The sequence below is a fragment of the Gymnogyps californianus genome, chromosome 2, assembly GCF_018139145.2.
Source record: "Gymnogyps californianus isolate 813 chromosome 2, ASM1813914v2, whole genome shotgun sequence".
NCBI lineage: Eukaryota > Metazoa > Chordata > Aves > Accipitriformes > Cathartidae > Gymnogyps > Gymnogyps californianus.
Window position 1 is genome coordinate 70,410,082 of NC_059472.1, and position 20,856 is coordinate 70,430,937.

At 38.9% G+C, this 20,856-nt stretch overlaps 1 protein-coding gene across 1 annotated transcript in view; it reads left to right on the forward strand.

Moving 5' to 3' along the window:
• The window catches only part of LPCAT1 (lysophosphatidylcholine acyltransferase 1), a 64,351-nt gene that overhangs the window by 2,934 nt on the left and 40,561 nt on the right, over nt 1-20,856 (forward strand). The window contains exons 2-6 of the mRNA XM_050891210.1: nt 3,806-3,948; nt 5,482-5,696; nt 15,542-15,654; nt 17,202-17,262; nt 19,576-19,634. Of these exons, the coding sequence (XP_050747167.1) occupies nt 3,806-3,948; nt 5,482-5,696; nt 15,542-15,654; nt 17,202-17,262; nt 19,576-19,634 (591 nt within the window). The remainder of the gene's footprint in view (nt 1-3,805; nt 3,949-5,481; nt 5,697-15,541; nt 15,655-17,201; nt 17,263-19,575; nt 19,635-20,856) is intronic.

Consider the following 20,856-nt stretch of genomic DNA (forward strand, 5'->3'; position numbering starts at 1 on the left):
AATTTTGTTCATCCTGACATCTTCTAGGCATCTATCACATAAGTCAAAGCTCTTGATTCTAGTTACCTCTGCAGAACAGGCAGAAGCATTACTGGAGCTGTTGCAAAGCGTTTGTGGCTTTTTTTCCCTGCCACTTAAAAACACAATACGATGCCATTTTCCTTGCTTCCAGTGTTTCTGGCCCTTTTATTGCACCAATGCTGGTGTTCCCTTGGTGCCTTGGTGAGCTGATTTGGCTCATTAAACCAGCATATCATTGTGTTTTTCTGTATTCTGATTGTTTTCTTTTGCTGGGATTGCTTTTCTTCAATCTAATGAGCTGTATTGGCTCGTTGCAAGCTCAGATAAGGGCTAGATCTGACTCAAGGGGAGGATTGAGGGGAGAGTGAACAGGACCACCCTCTTTAGCAGCAATGATCTGTTAGATTGGCTTAGTTGCACATGAAAATTTCTGTTCCTGTATTTATCTCCATGATTGTGTCGATCAGGGAACTTGCAGAGTAGGAAAGCGGGTAGTAAGAGAATTGTTAAGGGATAAATTCCTAGCTCCTTCAGTGCCATCTTTGGTGAATTGAGGCTATAGGGATGATAGTAGTGAAGAAGTGAAAGTGTGGGGGAAAAATCAAAACCTCTACCATGTTAAATGTGCAGTTAATTATTCCATTTTCTTTGTCCAATATGTGACCATTAATTTGTAGTAAGTCATGGAAATTTTGTTGTGAATAAACTGTTTTTTAATGATGTTTCCCAGTATTGCTAATTTCAAAGATGCATTTTTTCACCTTCTCTGTGCATGAGAGGTATGATACTGACTTCCAAGATGGGAAACAGAGACATACAGAAGGAGAAACAAGGATACTCTGTGATTCTCTTGCTCAGTGCTTAGACACGTAGGACCTGATGTTTTGGAGAACTTAAAAAGGACTTGAGTTCATATTTTATACCTTCATTGTAAGTTCATACTCAAATCTGAATGCAGAGTCTCTAAATGAGGAGAACATATGATACCTATTTAGTTGAAGTGACTTGCTTTACATCAGATTGAAGCCCTTCTGGTGGAAGAGGGCAGTACAGTTTCCCAGGGCAGCCTTCTGTAAAGCTGTCCATGGGTCTTTCACAGCATACACTGCAACTTCTGAAAAACTAAGTAGGATCCTGTAGACCAGCAAATGTTAAATGAGCTGTAGTCAAACCCCTCTTGAGAAAATTGGTCATGAGCTGAACCTCCCAAGGTACAGCTCCAGATGGACCTTTAGGGTTTTTTAAATGTATCTCAAAAAACAGGTGTTTACGTATGACTTATTACCAGATAGAATTTGTAATTTTAATAGAAAACATGTCTGGGTGAATGTCCTAAATATGTAGAAATACGATCACCGAAATAAGATGTCCATAGGTTTTACAGGATAGAAACTTTCTTACCCAGGAAGATGTCTGAATGTAGACTGAAGGTGTAGATGTAGACTGAACTACTTTTCAAATGTTAGTGTGTCTATTGGTTCTTAACCTTCTTCAGGGGCCAAACATACTTCCTCTCTCTCCTACCAAATTTTTTGTGTGGACAGGTGCTGCACTACCACCTGCTAAAAAAGAGGCTGGTGTCATGGCCAGACCCCATATACCTGTGTACTTGGAACGGTTTCTTGCTGGCCATTTCCACTACTGCTGTCTCTGGATACAGAAGACCAAGAGGCCTTTTCTACACATTTACGCCATCTTTCACGACCTTATGGATGCAACTAGTGCTTCCGTTCTGTGATGTGGCTCTAAAGTGATCTTGATACAAAGGATTGCTACAGAGATGCAAAAGACTGAATAGCTCGCCACCAGTCACCTGCCATTCAGCTTTGCCCTGGTATAGGAGGAGACTTTGAGGAGTGGGAGGAAGAGGGTGTGAGTCCCAGAGGACTGTGTCCTCACCTGCATTTTGTTTCCCTTTTTTCTTGACAGCTGGTCCTTCTCATTTTACGAGCTTAGAAGGTGGCTGCTCTCTCTTCCCCAGTTTGCAGGTGAATGTTCCCCTGTTTGCTGCCAGACATGGTGGTCTTGTCTATGTATGCAGAGTTGCACGAGTTGGTGTGACTTCGGTGCTCATCTGACCATTGCAGTTTAGGAAGTTGTACTGGTTCATCTGGGAAACTAGCCTATCTAAAAAAAAAATTCCTTTTTCTTTCAGTTCTGCAAACTGAAGCAGTCCACCCAGGGACTGGAATCCTGTTTTAGGGAGGGAGACCATGGTTGTTATGAGATGGTGGTGCCAGTTTGAACCATCACTGTAAAATCTGACATTGTAGTGGGCTGGTAGCTTAAGGCTTGAAACTGGTAGCTTAGGCTTTTCTCCTGCTGTGTGTTCCCTGCCCTACCCTAGATCTACAGATTTGTGCAGCTACAGAGTGAGTTGATTATTGAGCTGTTTTGGGAAGTAAGAGGAAGCAGGAACTGATCAATGGAAAACTGAGCTGCATGATGACTAGATCTGCATCAGGGAAGAGAAGAAGAATATGAATAATGCTTTCCACAGCAGCCTGGAGATGCATCAGATTAAGCACAACATGAGACAGCACCTTATGCCTCATTACGCATCCTTGCCTAGCCATTGTAACCCTGAAAAGTGCTTTTCTACCTCATCTGTTGCACCTGTGAATATGTAGCATATTTCCTCGTGAATTCTCTTTCTTTACATGGCCCTTCTATTTCATAGTGTCTTCTTCATCTTTTGCTAGCCTCCATTGCACAGCTTGAGGAGCTGTTGTGCTACCCCAGTCAGCCTCAAACAGTTTTCAGTTCCCTCTCTCTCACTTAGCCAGTCGTCTGAAGCTGTACCCTCCTCCACTTTAAGAGCTTTTTTTTCTTTCTTCCTGTCCTTTGAGTGAGAAAGATGGGACTCTTGGTTCCTGGAACTGTCTCCTGGAGCAAGTGGATCATTGCACAGATAGTTGCTAAGTTGTGTTTTCTGGAGGACAGTTGGGAACAACTCCAAATAGCTCAGGAAAGGCCCTACTTTTGGGAGTATTCTTCAAAAGACTGTGGGAGAAGTTCCAACATGACATGTTTTTCACCAGAGTTGAAGGCAGAAGGCTGAGTGGCTGGGAATGGGCTCTCTGAGAACTAGAGTGCTGGAAGGAGGTGCAGAAGCAACTAGGTTCACCATGGCTTCCCAGGGGAGGGTAACGTCTTGAAAACCTCTGCTTTCCAGGGTGTTGTGCCTGTTTGCACAGACCTGGAACTTGAACTCATATGCGTGTCTGGATGTTTGTCCAGAGGTCTCTGCACAGTGTTCCCCGCTGTGGTTCCCCACAGCTTCTGGTTCCAAGAACATACAACAGAAGAACTGGTGCCTGCCTAGTCCTGGAAGAGCTTTCCAGGTTGGGTCCTGTATTGCCATGTGAAAGCACCCTGCTGAAGAAGTGCACATCACTGACTGGGAGCTGCTGTGATGGACTGACTTCTCTGTAGTGCAGTAAGATTTACAACACACCCATGCTAAATATTTACTTAATGTGAGGCTGCAGAAAGGGAGAAGAGCATGCGGATGTATTCACTGACAAACATAGAGTCTGAAGAAGTGTGGAAAGCTAAGGCTCTATTAGCTTTAAAGAGTGTGCTGTGTTTCAGCTATAATTAAGATTGGTGAATACAAAATTGTTATGCATACACCACAATTATTTGTTTGGAACTGAAGCATATTTTGCTGTTTTTAACATGAGATATTTTTAAGTTAAGACTTCAGATCAGTTTCTAGGAATCACTGACTTTTTCAGTCTGACATTGTGTTAGAATAATGCATTTGTTTTGGATTTTGCAGATTGCCTTCATGACCTTGACTCTGTTTCCTATCCGACTCTTTTTTGCTGCTTTTATGATGTTGCTGGCCTGGCCTTTTGCATTCATTGCTTCAATGGGATCTGACGAGCAAGAGCTTGAAAAGCCCCTCTCCTGGTGGCGAAAGTGAGTCACTGATGTGGTGAAGTACTGAAAGGATCATTATTTAGTTCAACAGTTTGAAATAGAGAAGATTGGAAATCCCTGATATCTGTCCCACAGACCTGCTTTTCTCTTCAAAAGAATAATATAAAAATTATTCTTTAAACACTTTCTTCAGATGGGAAACTAAAAATACCTCAACTGTTTGATTTACCAGGTGACCCAAGAATTACAGGGAGAAAAACTGATCGTCTCTGGCCTCTTATCTTTATTGAGGATGTAGTGTGAAGCTTCATTGTGACATCCTTCAATTTGAGTTATGCCCGTAATGTCAACTTCTTGTTATGAAGATTGACACTATGGAATGTGCCCAGATTTCATATTCTAAATTGTTGTTTTAAACTGCTTCACCCCATTGTTTGCTACCCTGTGATGAATTGACAAAACTTCTGTTGATTCTCTGAGGGCTTGCCCCATGCTTTGGTGCTTATTAATGTCTGTGCTTGCTTTGATATTGGAATGCTAATTAAGGTAGAATGTAAGACAGTGTTCACCCATCCATGAAAACTGCCATCTGAGGAGCAAGAAAGGAGGAGTGTATCACCTCTTCTGTAGAGAACTTTGAAATTAGGAGCTGGCACTAGCATGAGGAAAGCTGGTTGTATTTTGCATCACAGGAGGGAAGGAGGTTGAGAACCACAGAGGCATGTCACTTTACATTTCATTTGGAATGATATCAGTGTAATAACTAAAGGAATAATGGACTGCCTTCAATCTTGCATACAGTTATTTTGAAGCTTTTTAGATTGTCCCTCCCCCATTTCATCCAGTTTTCAGTGTCACCCTGCTCTCCAGCCTCCAGTCCCTGTGAGTATAACAATTTGTGGTGTTTGGTTTTTGCACTCTGTTGGTTCAAAGTAAATATTTCTCTTTTCATGACTGTCAGACAGTTTAAAAAACAAGCAAACAAAACTCCACCAAAAAAACCCCCCAAACAAAAAAACAACAATCACCAAAAAAACCAACCACTTTAGGAGGAGATGGGGAAAAGGGAAGAAAGTAAAATATTTCCAAAGCTCCCAGATGTGTTCTGTAGGCATCTCTGTGTTTGAGAATCTCTGCCCTACATTTCTCCGCTGCTTTGTTTGGGTAAACTCGAACCCAAGAATCAGGGTTGTTGCATTCTGGCAATATCCTAATAGTGTTTTTCAGGACTCATTGGTGTTACTAGAAAGCATTATTAGACATTGTATAGAAGAAACTCAACAGTCATAGTCTGAATCAAAATTAGTGATAAAATAAATGCCGGTCTTACTGTGATTAAAAAACATTAATATTCAGGCATAAAATGAAATTGAATGGCATCTTGCCTTGAAAGTGGTCTTAAATCTGCTGAGAAAGAGAGAACAAAAGGTCTATGCAGTGTTCCTGCTCTGTTGAAGCAGCATATCCTATCTGTACTTTTGTCATGCTTATAAAGTTTTTATGTAACCTTTTTCTTTTCATTATTTTAAGGTATTCCTGTGGCAGCATAACTGTTTTCTCAACTTTTTACAGGATAGTGGATATTTTGCTGAAAGCAATCATGAGAATGATGTGGCTTGCTGGTGGATTCCACTGGATAAATGTAAAAGGCAGACGGGCGTTGCCGGCGGAAGCAGCAATATTAACTGTGGCTCCCCATTCTTCCTACTTTGATGCCATTCCAGTAACTATGACCTTCGCCTCCATTGTGATGAAAGCAGAAAGCAAAGATATTCCCATTTGGGGAAGTAAGTTGGTAGATACTTAATTTTTCAAGAACAATTAAAAATTATTACTTAGGAAGTTCACTGGTTGCATATGAGAAGGCCTGAAACACAAAGAAAATTTTGCTATAATGTATGGTGAGATTTTTTTTTTTACTGGTCTACTTCGAACATCAATAGAAAAAATTGGGGGGCATGTTGTTGTTTTCCCTTTCTCCAAAGTTGAATCATTGTACAAAGTCAAAACAATCCTACAGAACTCATGGTTAAATTTGCAGTGAATTTGCAACATTTTAAGACCCAACAAATAGAAAAGCAAGTTAGGATGGGGCTATAGAAGCAAAGGGTGAGGCTATAGAGAAAGTCCACCAAAACTTCTTTCATGGAGCGAGTTGGGGTGCCATCCCAGAAATGTGTTTTAGGAATGTTGTCTGCTCTGAATGGTACCCTGCCTTGAGGGAGTGCTGCTAATCCTTCATGCATCAGTAAGTTTGTTTCAGGCAGAGTATGAGAGAAGAGCAAGAGCAGATTGTTGTGCACTCAGATTTAGTCATAAGAAATGCAGATGCCCAAGTCAGTAGTGTTTGAATACTATCTTTGGAATTATCAATGTTGATTCTCACAAAGGCTTGAGACACCCCTGTGATTTTTGGTGCCAAAAAATGTGTAAGCTTTTAGGCTTGTAGACTTCTAACCAAAGTCTGCGTGAAAGCATTTTGGAGAAACCCACCATGTTGTGCTAGGGACCAGCAAAGTTCAAAGAATCTTCCTGTGTCTCGTTGTGTAGATTTTAAGGGTAGTATAAAAAGGACAAAACGTTTTTTCTTTGGCCTTGGGTAGGGACATTTTCATTTAAAAGTCTAAACAAAAGCTTTGAGTTCCTTCGCAGCTAAGTGGAATCAGGCTGTTGGTGTTCACATCCTCCTAAAATTTCATTAGACAATGTGGTTTTAAGGACATGTTCAAAACCAGAAGCTGAGACATGGCCACAAATGGCGAATGGTTACATCTGGAAGCTTCGTGTAGGGCATCTCTTGGTATAAAGGTCTCTCTGTATCAGGTAAAGGTCAGGCCAGAACTGTAGCTGTATCTCGATTTCATTGAATAACTGACATAGAGTTTAGTAAAAGTTTGTGGCAGTGAAAAATCTGTGTAAAAATGAATAGATGCTTTGACCAAAAAGGGTGTAGGCCTGTGTTTTTAGAAACAAATGTATACAAACAAGCATAGTGTGAAAACAAAAAGAAATTGAACTCCCTTGTTCAATACTGAAAGAAGATACTGTTGTGAGACGGTATGTTGACACTCCTGTACGGTATAGGTGTATCCAGGCCAACTTGGGCTTTAGGAGCCGTCCAGCCGTAGAAGCAGGGGCAGATTTGTCTTCTTTCTCAGCTGACTCAATTGGCTGTTTAATAACTGCTAGCTCAGCAAAATAAAGTAGTCGATGTGGAGCTATCCTTTACTTGCAGTTGGACTATTTGGAGGACCCAAACTAGATGATGTAACTCCAGGCCATGTTGTGTTACTGAAATGTGATGAAATGGTAGAATGGCATTTGACAGAATGCTGTAATAGCTGCCTAACTATCCCACATAATAGATTCTGTGGGGACTCGTGGGAAAGCCTGAGGAGAATCTGTAGGCATATGGAGGTTGTAGTTACACAGAATGTAGCACAAATAATGCATATCAAGTAGTTCAAACTATTTCCTATATACCTAATTTAATTTTAAGGTAACTTTTAAAGGATTCAATTGAAAGTCTAGACTTACGACAATAAATTTTAAAAATTATTAACTTAATTTTGTTCGTATGTGAGCAAAACCAGTTACAGAAAAACAGAAAACCCAGAAAACTACGTATAGTGATTTGATGGAATATTACTGGGATTGTACAGTGCAGTCAAGTAAATGAGTATTTTGTCCTCTATAGCTGCATTCGCTTTATGTTATGCAGCCACAAAAAATATATAGTCTCTTATGAAGTGTTCAGAAAAATGCCATGGAAATGAGGCATGGCAAAGGTCGTAACTGGGATTCAGAGTTCAAAAACCTTTTTTGTTTTTAGAGGAATACTTTTATATCAGCAACATTAATTACAGCAGTTTGTGTTATTAAAGTAAATGGACCTTAACAGAGAGGTAAGTAATCACTGTAATGATTAGTTTGGCTTTAAATTTAGTGAAAACTTTCCAGTGGAGTGAAGTTGTGATTTATTTTTTTTCTTTTACTGCTTGAAAGAGGTTTCCTGTGAAGCAAATGGTACTGACTCTCCTCTCCTTCTTTGATCTAGTATTTTAGTTCCAATGTTATTTACACTTCTCTACATACACACAAAAATGTGTTTCATGTTATTGGACCACTGGTATTTCACTTATGCTATCTGTGAAAAGGTGGTCATGTTTTTCTTGGATTGTCGTGAATTGTCAATGCTGTAGACATTCATCTAGAATGTATCCCAGAGAGGTCAGAAATGTTTTTTATGTTCTTCAGTTTTGTAAATCTTGCAAACTTCTTGTACCATCTCCAGTGAAGTTTTGGAGCCAGCCATTGATAATCCTAACCTTACTATCTCTTAAATGAGTCTTGTTAAAGGTCATTCTGAATCTTCTGGGAAGTTTTGAGTAAAGTACATTCATTTAACTCTGTGAGCAGACCTCAGTGTGTAAAAAATTAAGCAGCAGAGGAAATTCAAAGATAATTTCCAAGGGTGAGGACTTTGGGTGAAGAGTAGATCTTCATCCAGAATATCCAAATATGATATAAATAAGTTGGCTTTTTGATGTAATGACAGTGTTTGTCAGGACATTGTACGTTGTGTGCCAGAGGGATCAGGTGCTTTAGCAGGCACGAAAAGATCTGATTGCTAACTGGTTACCAAGATTGGTTCTGAAAGTATTTTAATAGGTTTCTGGAGCAGCTGCCTGTATTATTGTACCCTTAGTTTGCCAGTCATGCAATATTAAGCTTTTGATCCACTTTTAAGTCCAGATGATTAAAAGCCTGTTCTTTATGGGATTGGAAGTATTCCACAAGTGTGTTTGTATGTGAGTGTTTTATTGCTTTCTAACTTGAAGGCAGCTCTCCTGGACCACAAAGTCCAATTTTAGAAGCAGACTTAAGTCTTGTGACTCTTTCAGACAACTTCCTTCTTTTTAGGAAAACAAAGAGAGGAAAAACCAAATTTAAAAAATCCTCTTTTGCTCTAACAGAAGAGTTATGACCTCTTCAGTTAGTGGTCAGTAGTGAAGAAAATTACCCACTTGGCACACACACTAGGTTAACAAACTCTGGGGAGGAACTGCTTGCCCAAATATAAACGAGATTTCAATGATCATCAAAAAAATCAGTATCTAGTAAGTAGAGAATGCCAGAACAGATGGAGCACATCACCACGATGCTGAAAGACATGTATATCTGCAAGTGGCTTTCCAGAGTTTTGATAGCTTGGAGATGTGAAGTTTGCTGGACCACTTCAGTGTAAAGTGTGCAGCCCAGGGAAGATGACATCTAGGAATCTGTTGCACCTTACATTGACTGAAGAAGTTAGATCAGTTCATTCATCAGCACAGGTCCTTAAACTTTCCTGTTTTGTCTACTGGACTGCACTTCAAGTCAGGACAAGCTCTTTGCATAAATTATGGATAGTTACACTTCACTGCCTTATTTTTGGCTGGTAAAGCAACCTGGATAAAAGTTATTTTTCATTGCTGAAGTGGTCGATGCTACTGCAGAAATACTTCAATAAGAAGGAAAAGGGATTTGTCAGTAAATATGATTTGGTGGGGATTTTGTTGGACAACTTTTGTGATTCAAACATCTGTGGTCTGAACTTTTAAAAATAAATTTAAGATGATAAGCTAATTTTAAACATTAAGCAACATCTCAACATCTGTAACCTCACCCTCTGAAAAAGAGAGGAAGTTGGTACCTGTGAAATGAATGGGGGGATATGTTAGCTCAAGTTTGTAAACGGGAAGGAGATCATTTGTACTTGGCAGAATACAGAAGAGCTATAGAGGAAGGGAGAATCATCCTGTGCTGTAAAAACTATCAATTCTATTCTGGGCATTTTTTTCCACATCTAGTGAACTTATGATTTTTTTGTTCAAGCTCATCTTTTGAAAGTGCTTTATAGGCCTTTCTTGAGCATCATTACTAAAAGACAAGAAATAAGTAATTCAGTGGGAAGTATTTATGCTGTGGTAGCTGAGTATGTTTTCATCTTGGAACTTAAAAGATGCCAAATTACTAACTCATCAGCTCTGTTATGGCAGCCTAATCCTCTGGTCTTCCATGCCAATTGCTTCCTCCCACCCTTCCAAAGTACACAAGGAAGAGAACCATGGTAGACCCATAGTTCTTCAGTGAGAATCTCACCTTTTAAATACTTCTGAGATTCATCAAAACAGTCCTTAAACCCCTTTTGGAAAAACCTGCTGTAATGTGAAGGCGTCACAGATTTCTTCTCTTTATACGCTGTAAATCAGCAGCTTAAACACTGTTAAGGTCACCAGCTTGAATGCCAACATCCTGTGCTATGTTGGCATTGTAGCCTGCCTTGAGTACACAAATGAGCTCCCCAGTTCTGAGGAGCATCTTGGAGTTATTGCCAAGCTTATCTATTTCTTCCTCTCCTTTAAAAACTTCCATTTCAAAATTCAATGTTTCCTTCAGGCTGTGGGCACCCAGATGGTGCTGCAATATTTCAGTCCTCACAGGAGCTCTCTTGGAGAGACTTAAAATAGTTGCACTGTCACCTGTGTATTATAGGTATGCCTTTATAGTTTGGGTTGCAATCCTGGACTTGTTGGATTTTTTTTTTCCCGCCACAAATTCAGTAACAGTTACTTCTCATTTAAACTGCTGCTGGAATGCCTAAACCACCATCAGTTTCTCTAAGCATCCTAGTTAATATCATTTATGGAACTTACAAACTACAGTATATAGGAAACCTGCAAACCAACACAACTGCCTTCATAAAATACTTTTTAGACTGGCAACAGAAAGCTAAAACATACAGCCATGCCCTCATTACAGGTATTGCAGGTGTGAGAGCAAACAGCAATCTTTGTGATATGAAAAGGGTCTTTGTTCCTCAAGAAGTTCTTAAAGGGAGTAGATCACATTTTGAAAGACCAACCCAAATACCACGGAATTTACTTCTGTTAAAGCTAAAGAGAACACTGATTATTTACCTCCCTCTCCTGATCTCTTCTTGTCCTACAGACTGCATGTTTCCTTTCTCCCTCTTTGGAAATAGGGAGAACAACTTTCCCGTTAACACTGCCTCTATACCAGGAGTACTTGATATCTGTTCTGTGAGGTGGTTCATCTGCTAAGCATTTAGTCAAACTCAGCGAAGTTGTTCTCAACACATATTTAGCTCTAGTGGTTGGTTCAGGCTTGGATCAAAAAAGTATATATTTCTGTGTATGATCGTTGCTCTGATGAGATACTGCCATTAACTTTACAAATCTCATGTAGAGTACCATGACTACAATAACACTATTTCTGTAAGAACAATGTAACTCCAAGTGGAAAAGATCCTAATTTTGGTTGACTTCAGTTTTATGCATTGATACATGTGTATTTGTTGTGTGTGGGTTTGAGTTTTTTTCCGTTTTTAAGGTCTCTGTGTCCCTATACACAGGAAGGCATTTTATTATGGAACCTTAATGGCTTTTTTCCCCATAACCTTCAGAAGACTTCTGAGCCCCTTGCAGATTTCTTTTCTTCTTTTCTCTCCAGAAAAGAGCAGTTTTCATATTAGATGTTACTTCATTAGAAAAGGTGTGAGTTCAGAACTTTGTGAGCGTGTTCATTTGAGTAAGGCAACTCTTAAAAACTAACCTCAAGATAGCGCTTTTCAACCTTTAACCTTCATGTTTTTGTAAGCCCTAAATACAGAATGCACAAGAGGACAACTGCTATTAGAAAAATAATCTTTATTTTTTCCATAGTAGGAAAAATCAAGGAGTAAATACTGTAAATGGATATCCCACTGCAGGTCTACCTGTATTACACTGCGATGGCAGCCTATAGAGCCGGTACAACTGGCTCTATTTGCATTTAACATGGAGGTAGGCTGTGTATCAGAGGACTATATGTGATGTGATTTTTTTTTTTTTTTTTTTTTTTTTTTTGTTTGGGGGAGAGGCTGAGTGAAAGTCCCAGGTTCAGCATTCTTTACTTTTGCAGCAGATCTGTCACTGATGCTGTTTCTACAGTGGTTAAAATGTAACTATCTACTCAAAAATGTGTGTATGGATACATTTTAGAACAACAGTATTTAGTGCCACATTGCCATTCCTGAGAAGTTCATTGACACCAATTGTGTGTGTTCAGCTCATCAGAAAGAAACTTTTTTTGCTTATGCATCAGCTGATGCTTGAAATGATTGCATGGGAGTTATGGTTCTGAAATCAGTTGGAACTGCCACCCTGCAATTAATTAAAGCAATACTGAATTTTTGCAGGCTGTCTTAAAGACTTTTGTGCTAGAGCAACTTTCCACTGGTTAGCATATCTGTGGCATTCTGGCTGCCCTGCAAGGCAGAGGTTTTGATGAACTACTGGCAGTACTGTTTAAATTGCAGGCACCTGCCTAACAAGGTGGAGTACAGCATGTGTCACCTGTCTTCAAGACTACTTGTAATGAGCTGAAATTGGGGATGAGAGTGACTACATCAAGTAGGACTGACACTGCTAGAGAAAAAGCTGGAATAATGATACTGGCAAGGTCAATTTTGTGAATTGAGGGATTGTCTGCCATTGCCCACTAGAATTTATAATTTAAGGGTGGTTTTAATGGAGCAGGGGGGAGATGGGCAAGCACATCTTTCAGCGTCTCTGAATACTTGAGCTGTAGTCTTCACTACCTGGACAGTTAAATTGATGAGCAGAGAAGGTTAAGATTATGTTCTGGTTTTTAAGCATGTTGCACAGTTCTGCTTGTTTCCTTTAGTTGCTCAGTATGCCAGCTGTCTGAAGCATTTTCATGCATGCTGCTTTTTGCTCCTGCCCTGACTTTGCTCTAGTCCTGCCTATTCCTTGCCTCATATACTACCTTACAGTACTATCTCCAGGCTTCCCTATATTTTGACTTGACTTCTGACCGCAGCCTCAGCTTGTTCACCTATTTCGTATGTTTCTCAGCTTCTCTTTACAGATCTTTGGCCCTGCTCCTGACTATTTCTTGCACAGATAGACTTGGTACAGCCTTTGAATTTTCAAATTCCTGTCTGTTTACTGAACATGAAAGTATGTGGTGATAGTAAAGATCTGTGTAGCCTTGTACTCTGTTTTCAAAAGTGGTTATGAAAAGAGTGTATGAGGAAAGTCAAGTACAGAGCTAGCCTTCCCTTGGTATCTACTTTCAGCTTCCTACCGATGACTGAGAGTTTCAATTTCACTTAAATTGTTGGACATGACCACTAAGGGCCTGGTAGTTGGTGTCTTACAGGATCTTAAGTTGCTGTTTAATGTTAAGAATTCTGTCAGCTTTTTAGTCTGATCCCTAAGGAAATAAGACTTAATATGATCACCCTGTCTATTAGGCTAAGATTTGATGTGATGGGTTGAAATAGTGATGGCTTCACACATATTTGAAAGAAAGGTGATGGTTTAAAAGATATTAAGTTCTGCAAGCTGCATGAAAATAGTGTCTGAACCACAAGAAAAGAAATGAGCTTACCTTGCAGCCTGTTTTGTATCATATAATTCAACCGGCAGGACAAATCCATAGGAAACCAAGCTTTCAGTTGTCTCAGTTCTTTTTCAGCATACCATAATAGTTTTTCTTTGCACGTGGATGTCTTCCTGTTTGGGTGGTGTCCATTTGTAAGGTAACTTGTAGTGTGTTATTTTTGGAGCTTGGTAACATTGCAGTAGCTTGCTTTTGGGAAGGCTATAACAGTAAAGCTCCCAGATTAACGCTGCTTGCCTGTCCAGTTTTCAGATACAGATTACATTAGTGGTTAGAGACTCAAAATTGGTAAGTTGTCTATAGTCTGGTGTTTCTGTCATACTACCCTAAGTAAAATCTATCAGCTTGCTTAATTTCGTGTGTTGTAAAGACGACCCTGCTTGCAGCATATCCTCAGATAATTCCAGAGCTCCGAGTCTCTTGTTCGTTCCTTGGCCTGAAGTAACCTGAATTCCATCATTTGGGCCTAATGTAAAATAAACTTCAGGGTGAAGGCTGAGGATGTTTTGAGTCTTTTTTTGCTTTCTTTTACTTGATAATGTTGGTTTTGCTACGGAATAGTAATTTGCAGCAGTATGGGAAACTCAGCACTAGCATCACTAAGAAACAAAACAAAGAGAGTTATTAAACCAAGTATGGTTTCCTTTGCATTTTTTATTGCTTCTGTTTGTTTTAATTTTTTTTTGTGTATGGTTGTTTTGTGGTTTGTTTGGGGGGGGGGGGGTGTTTTTTTCTTTTTACCTTCCCACAGTAGTAACCCCAGCTGGCCCATGGTGATCTTTGCTCCCCTAGCAAGCATTGTTCTATGGATATTGTCTAAGAGCAGGCATGTAGGAAAAAGTGCAAGAGTATGGTAACTTTTCTCTGATATACTGTCTCCTAAGCTTTGGCAACTTGTGCGATAAAAGCACTATTTCAGAGGCTGGCTTAATGTTTGGGAACTTGCTATAAGGTGTGATGGATTAGTTTCACAGAAACATAGAAGGATTTTAGTGAGTTGCTGGCTAAACTGCCAATGGGGTAACACCAGAACCAGCAGCTTTTGCTGAGTACAGGACTGTAATTCCTTACACTGGCTTTTTTCTTCACACTTTAAGCACTGGCTGATCCATTAATGCAGCAAGTCTATCCTTGACAAAAGAAGATTATACAACTGGTGTCAGCGAACTCATCTCGCAGTGGCTGGAAATATGAAAACTGTATTTTATATTTGTATTTTAGGCAAATAGAATACCTAATGATTTAGTGACTCTTGAACCTTTGAATAAGATTACAAGATACAAAAATGATAAAGATATTTGAAGACAACCTGCTTAAATAAAAGCATGAAGTAGTGTATTTGAAGATGCTTCTTTTGTAGTGCTTTTTGACACTGCAAAAGAGTTGTATATGCTACTTTTTTGTAAGTGGGCCTCGATGTCCTTGTGACAGACATGCATGGAGAGGACATTGTGGATTGATTTCTGATTCTTGAGCATGCTCATTTTGTGTCTGACTGTGTAAGAGGTTTCCCACTGAGCCAGGAAGAGGATGCCTGAGATCTGATTCATCTAGTATGAGGAACAGGCAAACAAACAGGTGACAACTCAGAAAATAAACATACTTTTTCTTTTGATGATGCTGATTCCCTGGAAAAGATAACAGTCTGTGTATGGAATATCTTTGATGGTGTACCTTCAGTGAAGCTGAGCTGTCATAGAAGACAAAAGCTCTAAAGACAGTGGCAGTTTGACCCACAGGATGTCTTTTGGAAGCACTTGCATAGGGAGATTCCTGCTACTTTGCTGGGTTGGGGATGGCTATAGATTTTGTGATTTTTGTGGTAGGAGGAAATGGCCTATAGTCAGCCACAGCTGCTTTGTTGCAGAAAACTATGCATAATACGTGCAATCATGTTTTAAATTGTGTGATGTATGTGTATTGGTCTATTAAAAATTGAACAAGGACAAAGTGCCAGAATTGTGAAAATGGTTTCCCTCACAGGAATTCATGAAAATATTTCAATAAAACTGCAATAATTCAGCTGCAGTGTAATATAGTAAAGTAGTTATGTACCTGTACCAAAATTTTTGTCCAGAGGACTACTGGGGGGGGGGAATCTTTTTCAAACAAAGGGGAAATAAAGGCTGGTTTGCTTGTTTTTGTTTTCCCTCCTCTTCAGCTCTAATCAAATACATCCGACCGGTATTTGTATCTCGGTCAGACCAGGATTCTCGCAGGAAAACTGTTGAAGAGATAAAGAGGCGTGCTCAGTCTGATGGTAAATGGCCACAGGTACTGTATACCATCTGTCACACAGTAGTGGTATTTGGCATTTCCAGGCTTTGGATATGCAGTTTACTTTTTTCCTTGTGGGATGCTTTAGGTGGTTGGTGGGGGGTGGGATTTCCCTCCCCCTCTTTCTAGAAGATATAATGTGAGATTCTTATCTGTGCAAATCACTAGCTTTTCATTGCAGTGTGTTTCAAGGGGAGACTGGGTAAGTACATGGGAAGACAGCTCTATTAAGTGGTACTAAATGGACAGACCGCCGGAGGTTTAGAAAGTCCTCTAAGAAGAAAATAATCAGGTGCTCAGCAGAATACCTGGGGGAGTATTGTGTGTTCTTGCCATTCTCAAGATTTTGGCATACTGTCATTGTTGGAGATGTGATACTGGCCAAGACAGCCCAAGCAATTCAGGTGTTCCAATAACTGGAGTACACCTCTATTGGACCCCATGATGAAAACATTGCTAAAATAATTGGCTCGGGTTTTCCTTCACCTGAAATATGACTATTTATAATGTGCCTTGGAAGAGAGTAATGGGAAGGAACGGATGACTGCATAAGGTCTCAATTTTCTAAAGCATGTGATTATTTTGAAAATTTGAAGCATTCTTCTTGTGAATTTTTGAGATTAAGTTACAGTATGTCTTTCATGGCATTGTTACTACTACAGTGGTTATGTCCGCATACTGGACTACAGAAACATTATAAGCAGTTATAAACAATGTGACAAAGGTGATACGTAGCTTTCATATCATGACTTTCATCAATAGATTTCAAAGCACTTTAAAAAGTAAATATTCTTACTTACAGATGAAGAAACTGAGTTGCAGAGCTGAAGTGATTTCCAGAATATCTAGCAAGCTAGTACCAGAGTGGGCAGTAAAACTAGTAATGTTAATTCTAATCCATGGCTTTGTCCCCTTATGATATGTATTTGTTTCCTTTAAATGTCTTGTTCTGTAACTCAACAAAATTTTAGCAGTTCTTGGCTTTTTGCTGTCTGAAACATTTTTTTACAGTCTAACCTCTTCTTCTGAATTCGGTTCAACTTGAGCGTTTATTGCCTTGTTAGAATTCTGTTTAGATATTTTCAGCCTCTCTCATTCTGACATCTGTGCGCATGCCAAGAAATAAATGCAAAAAGAAAATAACAGTCTTCCTTTTCTTAGCCTGTAAGCAGGTAGCTTGGGAGCAGGAATTTTGTTTTAGTGCAAAACAGAATATGATATTTTTACCAGCACCAAAACCTTTTGTGAAAATTCTCTTGTACTCACAAGTGTTTCTGGTCACTGTCAATGTTCCAATTGAATAGAATTATTATCAGAGGTCAAGAAAGAGGCAAATTCACAGATAAAGAAAAATATTTTTACTATTGAGACAGAACTTTACTTGACTTCTTTACTGAGCACTATTTCTTTTTACTCTAACTGGACTGTTTTCCCCTGAAAACTCTTTTTACTGTAATCAGTTAATGTTAGCTTTGAAAAGATGTGTTTATAAATAAATCCACATTGAAATAGTTCTTAAAAGTCAACTTTTTTTTTACTTCAAGATAATGATATTCCCAGAGGGCACTTGCACAAACCGATCCTGTCTAATTACATTCAAGCCTGGTAGGTATGATGCTCATTTCTCTGTTCTCTACAGAATGTTCTTGTATCTTCATTTTCTGAAATACCACTTGCATTGTAATTTGCTTGCTGTTGCAGAAGTTGAGTTAAAAATCTTGCAGTAGGGTGGAACTGGAATAGAAATTTTCTGATGCTATGAAAGGATTGTATTTCCACTGTTGAGCAAAACATTTTAGATAATTCAGATGTTTTTTCTTGGCTGCTGAGATACATATGAGCTGGAGGACTAAGCTTCTTACTGGGTTTTTGTTTGTGGTTGTCTTTTTTCCAACATCCATATTCTGAGCTCTTTTCAGTTAGTATCACCCTTTTAGCTTATCAGATTAGTAGAGGGTATAACACTGGGCATTGTTGCAGCTGTGAACTGCAGTTACAATAGGGAGGAATGCCAATACTGCAGTGAACCGCCAATGTTTAATGTAAACTTGTCTTTATGATGTAGGTAGGGAGATGGTGAATGAGGAGGCTGCAGTGAGCGAGGCAGGTGTGAATGTGTTTTTTGACTCTTCCTAGGTTTCTGCCTAGCTCATTGTGTTCTGGTCTTACTGTGTGTCTTATATTTTGTGTTGCTTACAACTTACATACTGCTATTAGAATATCATGCAATGAGTCAGCATTGTGATTCCTTGCACTGATTCATTTGGCTGAAGGAATCTCAGTATTGTCTCCTGAACAAACATTCAAAAAGCTTTTCTTCCTCCCCTCTTAACTCTTTGCCTTTTTAGATGAATGAGTGGTGGTTAGGAGAACATCTGCTTCTTTAGCTCTTTACTTTCCCTCTCCCTCTCTCTCCACCTGAATCCTGGCCATGCTTTGAAAACCAGCCTGAATCCTTCATTAAAGCCCCGATTTCCTGCCCTCCCTCTATGCCATAGACATTCCAGGCACCATATACTTTCTGCCTCAAATCCCCACTCTCTCTTCCTTTCCTCTGGTCTAGTACATGCTGCTGTCTGCCTCTTGACTGTCTCACTTTTCCTACTGGAACCTGCTTCTGTATCCATCCAGCCTCCCAGAAATCCTTTGCCTCAAAATTCCTCACTTATGTCAAATTACTTTAGGTCTGTATTCAAGTAACTGCTTTCAGGATGCCTTTCCCCATTCTACTCATGTGGCCTACACTCCTTGCTCTTACTACACAGTTTTTTGGTTTTGCATTCGTGCAAGCTAGTCATACAGGGCAAGCTAGTCTAGTTTTGTTTAAATGGTGGTGTTGTCATCTACCACTCAGATTTTGTCATCTTTGGATTCTTTCAAAAGTTGCTTAGGCTGTTGTTTTTGGAGACTGAATAGACAGTACCACTGGGCCAAGAACCAAATCTCTGCATGATCCCATTCAAACAACCTTCATTTAAAGATGTTTATACTCCATTAACAATTACTTCTTTTACATCTATGTAAATACTCTATAAAGCAAATGTAATGCTAAGAATACAGTATACTTCCATTGTTCGGTTCTTAATTTTAATCGAAATATTAGGCAGAACTTAGTAAATTGCTATAAAAAACACAGTTTGAGTGAAGACTGTCTTTATTAATTGTTTTCACAAGAAAAAGATGTTTAGAGAAATCTCGAGCAAGATAGTTATCATGCTTACCCAATCTTTGTGCTAGAAACCAAGAAAATGATTAGCAAATGACATTTATAGATCTTGTGCTACTTATTGATCAGAACTATAATTTTCATACGAAATGAAGCAATACTTCTGTACAATAGCTCTAGTTCAATACTTTATAACAGATTTTCCATAGCTACAAAATAAACAAATAAGACCTTCTGAGGGGAATTAAGGTGGGAGAAAAGAAATTAACTTAATTCTGTTACTTCAGAGATGATAAATTTCCTATACATTGGTGTTGCTCAGCTAAAAGTAGAAAGCTTCTTTTGCATAAGAAAGCTTAGGTTCTTCACCAAAAAATACTGTTGACCACAAGGAATATATTGACTTAACTATCTTGCGCATACTCATATTTTTTTAATCATTTATCAAGCTGAATTTGGTGCTGGGCTTTGACTTGTGTACATGATAATTTATGGAAGTGGCAGAGGATAATTTAGAGAATGCAAGCAAGCATTCTTAATTATTTATCTTCCGAAAAGTTGGGTATACTTTGTCATTCTTCAGTGCTTGCTTTTTAGATTACTTTTGAGGCTACTTTTGGGTCTTATTTTTTCACTATCAACTAATTCCTATGCATATCAGCCCAGTAATTGTTTGGGTTTTTTTTCTGCAATAAATCTCTTCCGTACCAAAATGCACTATAAAGTAATGATGTATCATATGTGCCTTCTAGGAGCATTTATTCCTGGAGTTCCTGTACAGCCAGTGGTTTTACGTTATCCAAACAAACTGGTAAGTTCAGCTTGCAGTAAATATGGGGCATTTTCCTCTAAATACATTGGCACTTCTGTAATCTTTTAGGTTAGATAATTAGATTTAGAAATTTGGAAAGCATTAATAAATGCTTATTGGCTAAGTATGTATTCCTTAAGTCTCTAGCAATATAAATAGTCTTAACTGAGACAGTTTAAATGTTTCTGCTTTTATTAGGTTACTCTTTTAAAACAGTGCCCTGAAAGTTATTCAGGTTGTTACAAGAAGTACTGTACAAATGACAAGACAGATGTCAATTTCTGTCTAGGATCTGTGTTCCTGTGTGCTCCCTGTTACTGCATTGTGTGCTGGAGAGTTTTCCTAATATCGATTATTGCTTCTGCACCTCCTGCCTGTAGGGGTGTTAGTCACAAATTAGTGCAACTAGCTAAATGATAATAGAATAATGTGTTGGGGACCTTGGCACCTTTATAGGGTGTCTCGTTGTCAGTGTTTTACATTCACTGTGCACTTGGCTAAGGAATGCTAGACACTAGCTAATTTGGAGTAGTTCTTCAATATAAATCAGATTCACGTAAATTATATGTGCAAACTATAGTGTTTATTTACAATATCTAATTTAAACAATTGTTACAAATGCTTGTAAAGATACAGACAAACAAATGAAGACAAAGCTCACTTGATCTACTTCAAGATCAAGCCTATAGGAAAGCATAGAAGAGGAATTTTTTTTTATATTATTATTCATTTTACCTGATGTAAATACTTGCCTGTCCTACTGCAGCCAGAATCCTGTCTGTCTACATTCCTCAGTTAATTAGAAGATGCTTCCTAGTGAACTTTGCTAGCTTTTGTACTTGAAGTTTCTTTTTGAGCACTCTGGGGCTATTTTCAGGTCCAGTCTGTCCCCTTCTGAAATAAAGTTATTTAGGGGAGAGTGGGAGGAGTGTCAGAAGTAAAATAAGTACTGCCTTGCCTCTTTGCTAAAGCATGTCACATCAGAAGATCTCATGTCATCTCTCTTTGACTAGCCCATTAACAGCCCCTTGGTCTAAGGATTTCATTTCCTCTTGGTACCTGAGTGCTTATGTTTTAAAGTGTTTCCATCCATTGTTCTTTCTGTCAATTTATATGTTGATAAAAACCATACGCTTGATTAAAAAAGAAAATAACCTAAGCAAAGTTAATATACATAGACCACCATTTGCTCTTGACTGAGACGAGGTGTGATGGCAGTCAA